General features: G+C 50.1%; 1 protein-coding gene and 1 long non-coding RNA gene across 5 annotated transcripts in view; one reads left to right on the top strand and one right to left on the bottom strand.

Moving 5' to 3' along the window:
• Nucleotides 1-11,498, top strand: part of LOC101683827 — a 45,221-nt gene continuing 33,723 nt past the window's right edge. The window contains exon 1 of one of the 3 annotated variants that reach the window (XR_006601328.1): nt 1-136. This is a non-coding gene — a long non-coding RNA (uncharacterized LOC101683827). Of the gene's footprint in view, nt 137-1,783; nt 2,231-9,725; nt 9,939-11,498 lie in introns of those variants that run through there. The other 2 variants (XR_006601327.1, XR_200598.3) reach the window with 2 other exon arrangements.
• DLX6 (distal-less homeobox 6) lies at nt 3,473-8,535 on the bottom strand. 2 transcript variants are annotated; one of them, XM_045062726.1, is made up of 4 exons: nt 7,689-8,535; nt 6,219-6,412; nt 4,085-4,332; nt 3,473-3,643 (listed from the first exon to the last, which is right to left on the bottom strand). In XM_045062726.1, the coding sequence occupies exons 1-4, from the start codon at nt 8,110-8,112 to the stop codon at nt 3,514-3,516; spliced, it is 996 nt and encodes a 331-aa protein (XP_044918661.1). In that variant the 5' UTR covers nt 8,113-8,535; the 3' UTR covers nt 3,473-3,513. The 2 variants fall into 2 exon arrangements, with proteins under 2 accessions (XP_044918661.1, XP_044918662.1); XM_045062727.1 differs by having other exon boundaries at nt 3,562-4,332; nt 7,689-8,534.

Genomic DNA, 11,498 nt, shown 5'->3' with positions numbered 1-11,498 from the left:
ACACCTGGATGTGCTCACTCAACCAAGAATATAGAGAAAGAGCTTCTGCCCTGAGACTCAGACAAATATTCTCCTCTGCTTCTGTTCAGTATAGATTTCTAGACCCTGATCATTGCTTAAGAGATTTTCACTGGTGGTAAGTTTTTATTTCTTCCATACTTGAAGGCACCGTTCATGTTTCTCGTCTCACACTTTCCAAGCTCTATGTGTTGCTGTTGTGATTTATTATAGACTGCAACTTTGCTTTATGGATTTTTCAGTTCTGACCTTTTATCCCCCTTTAACAGTGAAAGGGTTGCTCTGGTGAGGAAAAGGGTTCGGGTGAGATTGGGATCCTTAAGAACTCAGTATGTCTTTTTTGCTTTCTGTGCTATTTATTGATGTATGTGGTGCAGCTTGTGCCTGGAGACTGCGAAAAAGACCAGGTTTCTGTAAGGTGTGAAGGGAGCCCGCTGGAGATTCCAAGCTAAAAATCTATTTGGAAATTGTTACTCAAAGCTAGCCCTAGGCGAATTTAAGATCTTTACCTGTGCCGGTGATTTTAAGTTTGGGGGCATCGAGAGAGCCAACGGCGCTCGCCACAATGCTCCTTCAGTATCACAGGTACGCGGACTTTTGCAAAGGCAGGTGTCGTCTGCGTCTCTCGACCGCAGAGCCCCTTCGACATTTCCCTCCACTTGGGAGAAAGTTTCCGGAATAACTGGCCCCTGAAACCCTTCAGGGCTCTTTTGCAAGGCCTGTGCCTCCAGCCGCTGAAGGTGGGGGGGGGGGGGAGGGGCGGAATACGGTTCGTACAGCTATAGCCTGCGGGGCCCGAACGCTGCGACCTTGGGGTTGGAGGGGAATGATTGGCTGAGACACAGAACCGAGCTGTGGAGCCCAGGAACCAGTCGGATGTAGGAACGCACCGAGGAAGACTCTCGCAAGAAGCGGTGCTGTTCTATCTATAGATGACGCTGTTTCCTGACCCTGTAGACACTGGAAGCAGCTAGAGATGTTAAGTGCAGGATCCTGAGAAGTCTTTGGCTCCCTCACCCCTGTATAGAAAGTACTTTCTCTGGCGGCGGGAATCTTTGGACTAAATTGTGTCAAAAGATAATGAGATGCTTACTGGCGCCGAGAAGAAATTTCCCCCCTTCCCCTCACCCCCGCAGCCATTGTTCTCTCGTTCTTTTTTTACCTGGAAAATATGGTCAGAACGAGGCTCTAGAACGCCAACTCCGGGGAAGTTCGAACGTGGGGAGGCGTTGTAGGCACCGCAACTGGGCGATGCCTTTTACCCACGCCCCTCCTACCGGTCTGGTCTCTGTCTTCTCTCGATTTCTCTCTCTCTCTCTCATCAGTTTACTATGGGGTCAATACTTTCTAAAGAGCAAAAATATTAACCCTTTACGTTCAGAGGACCCGGAGGAAGCCCAGTCCCAAGGATAGTTCTTGGGAGGACTCCTCGCAGAATTTCTTGTTTAATTAAACTCAAGTTGAGAGATAGATCGTTACAGGCGTATCATGACAGCACCTCCAATGTGTTAAAATGCATTTGCTGGGTTTCAGAATTCCATGCACTCACAGTGGTTTGGCATACGTCTGGTAGATTTTTTTTTTTTTTAAGAAAAATTAGTGTTGGTTTCGATGTATGGTAGCTTTTTCTCTAACGTAATTTGAATAATTCAGCAAAGCCCCACTACCAGCTGTACTTCTGCAGCCTCTTCCATTCTTTTCAGCATTATAATTTTGGTTAATTTTCAATTTTAGGTCCTACGTCTCTGCAATTTGTGTATGAATAACAGAATAATTTCCCTCTTTTGTTTCGCCTTTCCTGTTCCTGAATCTAAATAAAGATGGCTTTTTAGTATTAAAAGTGGAAGAAAATTACAGGTAATTATCTTTGACGGTAAAAACGCTGTAATCAGCGGGCTACATGAAAAATTACTCTAATTATGGCTGCATTTAAGAGAATGGAAAAAAACCTTCTTGTGGATAAAAACCTTAAATTGTCCCCAATGTCTGCTTCAAATTGGATGGCACTGCAGCTGGAGGCTTTGTTCAGAATTGATCCTGGGGAGCTACGAACCCAAAGTTTCACAGTAGGAAGGGGGAAAAAAGAAAAGAAAACATTTTTCCTAATGTAACAATGCGAATGCTAGAAAATGACAAGACTGATCGGTTTTAAACCATTCTGAGACTGACTGAGCGTGGAAGTTGCTCAACAAAAAAAGGAACGGGTATATTGGTAAGTAGTCTTTGCTTTGTGTCTAATTATAGTGACTGTCCTTTTGCACGACTGTATGTCGCTGTCATTATATGGAGCACTCTGAGTATCTCTATTGACTTCTGATAAATGGCTCAGTGGTTTCAAGGTTCATAATTTGAAGGATGCCCAGGTCTGTAGCCATTAATTCTCGCAGTATGGGGCTTCCTGCTTGTATGACGAAAGGGCTTTTCATTTTCATTATTTCTGTGCTTTCCACAAGATCGGAAGGATGTATTTCATCCAGGATCATGCATTTTCCTACCTAGCTAGCTTGCAAAGGGTGTAAACATGAAGTAGTTATAATTGTGCGTTTACTTTTTTTTTCTTGTATTCTTTGCTCGTTTAAAAAAAAAAAAAACAACAAAAAACTGCTTCCAAACAAAGACAAGTACAGCTATATTATTTTGGCCAAGGGAAGGAAAAGGAGAGTATTCGGTTTCTGTACTGGGAACTACTGGATGTCTAGAAGTTAACCTGGGAGAGATCATTCCAGTATTGTTGTTGTTGTTGTTTTTAAATAAATAAATGTGTAGAAATTACAATAAAAATATAATATATAGAGGAAGCTGAGAAAACATCCACGTTTAATGTTAAAGTATTTAAGGCAAAGGCTAGTGCTGCAAACTGACATCTTTGCAGGCACTTGATGTTTATATATAGGGCTTCCCATATTAGGAAATAGGAATTCTTTTAAGAGTGATAGAAAATATACGGGGAGGGTAGGAGGAGGGGGTGGTGAGATAGAGACACACAGAGAGAAATATACAGGACACTCCCAGCGTTTTGTGGCTTTTACTCCATATATGAAAGAAGACAAAACCATACAAAGTATATGTACAACTAAAATTCAACAATATATACAGAAATGTTTCTCAATATAAACGTCCCTATTAGCTTAGTGAATGCCACCAATTCATCTAGTAAAGATATCAAAGCAATAGAATGGTGATTTTGGTTGTTTCTTCTGTCTTTCCTGATTCCAGTTCAGGGTTGGGGGGGTGGGGAAAGAGTGGTTCTGTTTTGTTGTTGCTCTTGTTGTTTTTCAACATCATCATTCTTGCTCATTGCATTTTGATAAAACATGCAGCGTTTCCTTTGTGGCAATGTTCTAATCTTACAGCTGATTTTTCCTTTTTCTTTAGAGAAGGGCTGTTATGTGAGGGTTTTTTCTTTTGCTTGCTTTCTCTTTTCTTTTTCTTGTTTTTTTTTTCTTTTCCTTCCTTCCTTCCTTCTTTTCTTTCTTTCTTTTTTTTTTTTTTTTGTCAGTCTGGGATTGGTAAATAAAAATGCAGGAGCCTGAAATGCTTCTTTTTCATCATGTAATGTCTTAAGCTCATTAAACAAGTAAAAACGCTGCCATGTTTGCGCAGATTCTTCTGGTGGGGGAAATGTCTGTAAAAAAAAAGTCGTTTTGATGGATACTCCCAAAGAGAAGAGGAGGCTCAGAGCCTGGATCCCAAAGGGTAAGGGAAAATGTCCTTGCAGTGAAGGATTTCAGGAGCACTGGCATAGAAACCAGTCTCTCCCCCTCTCTCTCTCTCCCTCTCTCTCCCTAAAATGCAAGATCAGTTACTGAGGCTGCTCAAAGGAAAAAGCAGGTGAGGAAAGGAAAGGAAAAAAAAAAAGAAAAGAAAAGAGAGGAGAGAAGAGAAACAGAGAGAGAGAGAAAGAGAGAGCAAGAGAGCAAGCAAGCGCCCAGACTGTCTTGCTACACAGAAGAGTTCTCCCGAGCCTGCTCCTTTGGCTGGGTTTGGCAGATGCAAGCAGGTCCTGGATCCTCCTTGCCTTGTTCAGACGTTTCCCTAGGGTATCAATTTCCCTCAGACAACTCACATCATCTGTGGTCTCTGCATCGTGTCCTGGTGTGGAGAGGAGTACCAGTGCGAGTAGCCGGGCATGTAGCTGTTGGCGGGCATACTGACGCCCTTGGCTGAGGCAGAAACGTCCCACACCGGAGGCAGCGCCGGCGAGCGCGGCGACAGGGCCGCTGAGCCTGGGAGAGGGTCACTCTCATGCGGGTTACTGCCCTGCTTCAGCAGTTTCTTAAACTTGGAACGTTTGTTCTGAAACCATATCTTCACCTGGAACGAAATGCGGTAGTGATCATTAGGCACAGAAAAACATCAAACCGGTGCCTCCATTCAAGGCTTTGGAAGCAATATCCAAAAAACAAAACAAACAAAACCGCAAATGCCAAGTCCCCGCCTTCCTCCACCTCTTTCTAGCCGTCTCTCCCCCATCCCGCCCCAATTTACCAGGTATCTTGTCTAGATACCTAAAGTCATTGTAACTCTTTCTTCAGCTGGATGCAAGCCCAGGTTTAAAACAGCAGCATAAATAAGAATGAAGGTGAATAAGATAGTCAGGTTTAAAGTCTAAAGGTGGCTTTTTAAATGGAGAACTTTTCAGATGAAAGCCAGTTGAACACACTTCCTCTGGTAGTCTGTTTTTGAATTTACTAACCTCCCAAACCTGGCATCTCCATGCATGGACAGTGAGCAAATGACTGAACAGAGAAATGCCTGTACATTTATAATCAAATGCCTCGAATATACCCTGCATACATTGCACATGACATGCATGGAGCAGCTTTCTCCTGAAGTAAATGTATCCTCATAATCCTGTAGGGAATAGGGATGGTACCTCCCTAGTTCCCTACTTTGTATGTTGCTCAGTCAGCTTGTGGTCAATAATCATGACATGATTTTCAGTGTAGTCGCTAAAAGTCAAAGGCCCCCTGCAAACTAAATGCGAATCAGGACTCTGGGATGGTAGCATATCTAAGCCAACACCCCAGATCTACTTTATTTGAAGAAGGAAATTCTCTGGGGCTGCTTATTTTACCTTTAAAATTCCTTAGCCACAGGAATCGGCTTTTCCAAGAAGAATACAAGTTACTGAGTAGCAGGAATCCGTCCACATCAAACCCCAAATATTTCCAGTGGCAATATGGCAAGAGAAAGCAGGCTGAATTGAAAAGAAAAGCTTAAGGGGCATCAGTTCTGAGACACCACACACAATCACTTACCAGCCAGAGTCCCATAAACCCTGGAGTCCCCATGCTGAAGATCGCCCACCTCACATGAGGCCTACCAATCCATGCAGCTAAGTTAATTGACAAGGACAAAAACCACAGGTGATTGCAGCCTGGCTTTATGACCAGGGTCCTAATATACCTACTTAAGCCCCTTCCTGTGAAGTCTAAAATGCCCCATATGTCTTTCAAATTAGTAGGACAGGAGAACTTCAGCAACTGTACTTAAGAGGGGGTTCACCTGCTGTAATTTGGTGAGCATTCCTCTTTGATCTCCAACTCTGCCATTGCTCCCAAGTCCTGTGCTCCAGGGAGGTACCCCAGCCTGCACCAGCCAGTCACCCAGGGTGATTTAAAACTCTGAGCTCAGGGCAATCTTCAGAAAAACCCACCTCACCTATCCTATGATGGATAGTTTGTGCCTTGGTCCTTTTACTAAGTCTTCTTGGAGCCTATACCCATCTGGTCCCCTCCCCCGCTGCCAGTTTCATTTCATCATTCTATGTCCATGAGTTGGGAGAGGGTCGCTCTCCTTATTAAGTCCCAGGACCCACAAATGGATCCTTAAGAAACATAGGTCTTATTCTGCCTCCTGGCCTGAACATCTTTTCCTCCTACATGTTCATTCTCTTTCTTGTTGTTCTGCTCTGGAATAGGCCTCAATTAATTTATATGTTTGGTCACCAAAGGACACTAGGCTGGGGTGGGGTCGCCGAGGGTTGGGAGGACGTGCAAATCCAATCCAGCATTGAATACCAGGTCATTTATTCCAAACTGTGTTGTCCCGGAAAGTGCGTAATGGAGCAAAGGCATTTGTCATTAAGCTCCTTCCATCCTTAGTTGACTAGGCCCAGAATTCCTCCTGATGCGCTCCCTGCCCGATCTGTAAGCAGGGTCAGCACTTCAGGGACACCTGGGCTTCTCGGGAATTACCTGTGTTTGTGTCAGTCCTAAGGAAGCTGCCAGTTCAGCTCTCTCGGGCAGGGCCAGGTACTGAGTTTGCTGAAAGCGATGGTTTAAAGCCTGGAGCTGCAGGCTGGAATAAATGGTCCGAGGCTTCCGAATCTTTTTCCCTTTTCCATTGAACCGGATTTCCCCGTTTTCAATCACTGTGGTTTTTTGTTGATCTGCAAGCAAAAAATACAGAGGAGCGGTCACCCGTGAGGCCACGGCTGCAGCCTCCCTGAGCTTGGCCCGGCCTGGCCTGTGCCGGGTCTCCCCAAAGCCCAGAAAGGATTTCTTCAAAGCGTCCCCACGCCACCCTAACCTCTCGGGGTTCGCTGTGCCCAGGGGCTTCCTGAGGGTGCGAAAGCTTCTTCCCGAACCTAACTCCGGCCCTAATAAAGTGCGGGGACTGGACCGCGGGAGCGCCCTCGACCCTGGGGCAAAGAGCCTCGCTCTGCCGCAGCGGAGGCGGCGCCGGCAGTTCTCGGTGGAGTGCGACGCCGCAGGGCGGCTGCTCTCGCCACGGAACGGGGGGCCCCCCCGGCCTGGCATTACTGGAGCCACCCTGATGTTTATGCGGCCAGTTGACTTTATGTCACTAGCTCCAAGCCCGGTGCATCAAGACCCTCGGCGTGTTCGAAACGATGCTGCTGAGAGGGACCGAAACCCCAAACAAAACTCAACCGGCCGCTCAGACCAGCTCCGGAACCCGCTGAGCATCGCCCGGCAACTTTGAACCCCTCGGGGGCTGAGAACCGTCCGCCCGAGGCCCTCTGCTTAGCCTCTCGGAACAAAGGCGCAGCCAACATTGTATCGAAAACCCAGAGGGAGGGGGGCCTGGGCAGGCGTTGGCGGGGGGGAGAGTGGGGGGACATCTAAAAGCCCGCAGCAAAGAGCCCAGTTGTCGCCAGCTTAACCAGAGCTAGAGGCAACGTCAGCTTCCCTTCGGGTCACCGAAGCGCACCGGGCGCCACCCGCAAAGTAGGCCACTGGCTGCCCAAATTGCATTCGGGAGCAAAACACGCTCCTCAGTTCCGGCCCAGAAATGTCCCCAGTCCTGCCAAACGCCGGTCACAGCCCGGAGGGGAGGAGGGAGGCAAAGGGCGCACAGACCCAGCGAGCTGGAGCGCGCCGCGCGGACCAACTCGTAGAGCGAAGCCAGCGCGGAGTCGGAGGCTCGCGGCTCGAGCCGCGCGCGGGAGACCAGGGAGCAAGGCGGGCGGCGCCGCGAGAAAGCGGAGGGTCCGCGGCGGCGAGCAGGGGCCCGGCTGGGCGGAGGCCGGCAGGCAGGCGCCAGGCGAGCGGGCGCGCACGAGGCCTGGCCGGGGGCGCGCCGGGCCGCCTGGGGGAGGGGGCCGGCGGAGGCCCGGGCGTTGAGGAAGTGAGCGGGGCGGGCGGGGTGGGGGGCAGCCGGGAGGCGGGAGGCGGGAGAAGCGAGCTGCCCCGGCGGCCTCTCACCTGTGTCGTCCCCTCGCGTCTGGGCGGCCGCGCTGCTGTTGTGGTAGGACTGGAGGTAAGGGCTGTGCTGCGAGTGGCTCATGTAGGGGTAGGCGGCGAGCGAGCGGTGGTTGTAGGAGTTGCCGCCGCCCGACGCGTAGGGCGAGCCGTGGTGGTGGTGCTGGTGGTGGTGGTGGTGCGAGCCGGCCGCCGCCGCCGCCGCCGCCGCAGAGTGCAGGCAGTGCAGAGGGTAATGCGCGCCTGCCATGGCCGGGGAGCTCTGCTGCGAGTGCGGCTGTGGCGGCGGCGGCGGCGGCGGCTGCTGTTGCTGCTGCTGCTGCTGCTGCTGCTGTTGCTGCTGCTGTTGCTGCCCGAACTCCATGAAGGCGGATTTGGACGAGTCCTGGCCTTCCAAGCCGTCAGCCATCGTAGTCATGGTCATCATCAAAACTTTGGGGGCTGGAGAAAGCCTTCTCCCGGGTTTCCTCCACCCTCCCCCCACTTGGCTCTCGCCGCTCTCCCCTCTGCAGCCACCTTAGCTCTTGGGATTCTTGCAAAAAAAATAAAAAAATAAAAAAATTTAAAAAGAGGGGGTGGAGGTGGTTCTCCCTCTCCCTCGCTCTTCTCTAATATATATATTTTTTAATATAAAGAGATATAGTGAGCAGGGCCTTGTTAACTCAAAGGGAGGAGGAAGGGGAGGGATGGGAGAGGAGAGGGGGGAGGGGGGAATCTGCTCTCCCCCCCTTCTTTCCCCCCTTGGATTTTTTGGGGGCTGGTGCAGTTTAAGGCAGAGATTTTAAGGTGGATTCTGCGAAAGTTGCGCGTCTGCTTTCAGACTTGATGCAGACGCCACGAGTCGAATGGTTTGTCTCCAAAGGGCAGCGCCTCCCCATTGGTCAGTCGCCCCCTGACGTCACAGGCGCACAGCTTCTACTGGTGTGTGCGCCGCTCGCCGAGTTCTTCGCCTACCTTCGGCAACTCCAATCCCAGCCTGGAGCTGCAGCCGGGGGCCGCGCGGCTCCGCGCGCAGGGCTGCCGGGGAGGGAGGTACCTCCGCCCGGCGGGCCGCCGACGCCTCCCGCCGCAGCTTGCGCCCCCAAACCCGGAGCCTCAGTTCCCAGTACCGCAGCCCTGGAGCAGCCCGGCCGGAGGCCGCTCTCTCAGTCCCCTCGCACCCCAGCTGGCTGCCTGTTTTCAGAAGCAGTGCCCTCTGCATTTAAAGCGAGGCCCCCTCCCCTGACCTCCTCTCCACACACCACCCCCCAGTCCCACCGTAGTCCCGCGGGAGGGCCCTGTCACCATGTATTTCTCTAGACGTACTTTATTGAAACCACAGAGGGAAGAAGACCCCAACACCTGGGCCCCATCCCTTGGTTTGGGGGTGGTAGAAAAAAAGAAAAATCAGACCCTGTTTTGGCGAGGTTCCTGCCGTTTCAGGCCGTAGTTCCTATATATTGGACAAGAAAGGGGGAGAATATTTTTCCCCCAGAACGCAGCAGCCTGTTCTGAAAGCGAATCGTTGGAGGACTGACAGTAATGCATTTTTTCCTATTGAAAACAGAAGCTACTGTAATGCTTTCAAATATATGCAAATGATACATGCGGTTAGTGGTTTGGCAAATCTTGATTACAATATAAACTACCCAAGTAAAAGTGCCTTCGTCCTAAATTTGTCTCTCGATTACAATTCCAATTGATTTTATTTTATTGTCAACATTGTTAATGATAAAAATAGAGTCGTTTTACAGTTATTTTTACTTTCTGGAAGGAGGCAATTAGAGTTCTAATCAGGAATACACAAAAATCTCCCATGATTAACTGCAGTACTTTGTTCAAATTGCTGCTATAAAATTCAGAACAATTTGCCTGTAATGATTATGGACTGGGTTTATTTTGGGAGGTGGAATAAAAGTGGATATAGCATAAATTATCCTCTAATTATACACCAGTGTCGCCTCAATTATCCTCTTATCAAAATGGTTGTCTAACTGCCGCATTTAGTTTCAATTCTCTCCTTTTTTTCTATAAAAAGAACTTCATACCTTGTTATTATTAATCCATTTATTATTTGCAAGGGGATTTATATCCGCACATCCAGGTGGTAGAACCACTTCTCTTTCAAAGATGGACTGGGGAAAGACATTAAGTTCAGAGCAGCCCCGGACTGCGGATCTAGCCTTTCTCCCTCTAGTCTCCAGACCCACTCAGCTCCAGGCAGCGGAGCAGAGACATTGGAGTCCCGGAGCGCCGCTCAGGCCGGGCCACCAGGTAGGAGAGCCGGACCAGGGACCAGGCGCTGAAGAGGGCAGGCCGGGGACGCGCCAGGATTCTGGTCCTGGGACTGCGGGGAGCAGCAGGAAGTCTGCACTGTCAGTGGGTCGGGACTGGGTGGGCACGACATACAGACCCCCAGAGGCTCCGCGCCAGCGTTCAGTCCGCGACTAGACCCAAGCCGGGAGCCTTTGACCACACGGAGAAAGGTATAATCTAACATCTCCAGGTCAACGTGTCTCGAGATTCGAGGGACGAGTCTGTTCTTTCTTTGGGAAAACTACTGGGGCTTATATGCACCCTATACACTTGGACTCCATAAGTTATGCGACCTAAGGAACCCGAGAAATTGACAATTTATTGATTCCGCTCGCCCTGTAACTCCAGGAAAGGTGGCTGCAGAAGTAGCAGCTTGGACCCTATTTACATACCGTGCGTAGCTCTGCAGCAACGGCTTATGCTAATTGATTTACTCAGCTCCCAGCCCGGGGTCTCCAGGCGTCGCCAGGCTAGTTTGCCTTTTTCTTTTTCTTTCCTTTCTCCCTTCCTCCATTTTATCACATAACCTGAAGCTCGCTGCCCGTGGGTTTTCTCCAGGGTTCTCAGGGCAGCAGCGTTTACTCTCCTCTGCCCTCCCTTCCCAGCCAGCCGCGCTTAACTTCTTGAGCCTCGGGAGCCGGTTCAGTAACTCTGAATTCATTTTTAAGTGGCGTGCCTTGTTCCCCTTCTTTTAACAAGAGGTGCACTTTAACACGCGAACCAGTAACCCGATCCACGCGTTTACAAATCGTCAGTGAATTAAAACAACAACAAAAAAAGCTTCAAGGAAAATGAAAGGTGGGCTGGATAAGGGGGAGATATGTGTAGGGTATGTGTATGGGGGGCCGGGGGGGAGGTCAGAAAAAGAAAAGCCCCCCCCCCTCCCCGTTCCCCGGCGGGCTCTCGGTGCACCCGGGCTTCGCGCCGAGCTTGTTTGTAATGTCCTCAAAGCTAGCAGGTAGATGTGGCAGTTTTATTGCTTTATACCCTGCAGCTTGCTGTTAACACGGTGAAGGCGTTTCTCTCCCCCCGCCCCCCAATCCCGTGCATGTCTCTGTTTCTCTCTTTATGCTCGCAGGTGCACCGCTTTCCTTGCTGGCTTCCCCAACTCTAGCCGCTCCCGGAGCGGGTCGGGTCGTGGCGGGACTGAAGAAGGTCCCCGCACTGAACACCAGATCCAGGGCTCAGCAGCCCCTATTTGCAATGGGCTTTTTCTCCCCCTTATTAATTCCCAAGGAAGCCTGAAGGGCTGAACTTGTCGGCGTTGTAGCTGCAGGACTGTCATCCCACTCCCGTTAGAGGATAGACCCCCGGCACTGTGTTCCAGAGGAACAAGTGTGCAGCTACACCGAAGTAGCTGTTGTCGCCGATGGGAAAGGTCCTGCTGAGCACCAGATTGAGCTCAGTCAGTCGGACTGGGGAGCGGAGCGGGTCAGGGGTCCTTCCCGCCTCGGCTGAGGTGAGGTCTCAGTGCAAGGGGCTGGATAGAATACCCCACTGCTTGAGCGTCCAGCTTTC

This window comes from Mustela putorius, unplaced genomic scaffold, assembly GCF_011764305.1.
Source record: "Mustela putorius furo isolate JIRA1106 unplaced genomic scaffold, ASM1176430v1.1 tig00003845_pilon_pilon_pilon, whole genome shotgun sequence".
Taxonomy (NCBI): Eukaryota; Metazoa; Chordata; class Mammalia; order Carnivora; family Mustelidae; genus Mustela; species Mustela putorius.
Note: the sequence above shows the minus strand (reverse complement) of the source record. Positions and strands in the feature narration are given on the sequence as shown.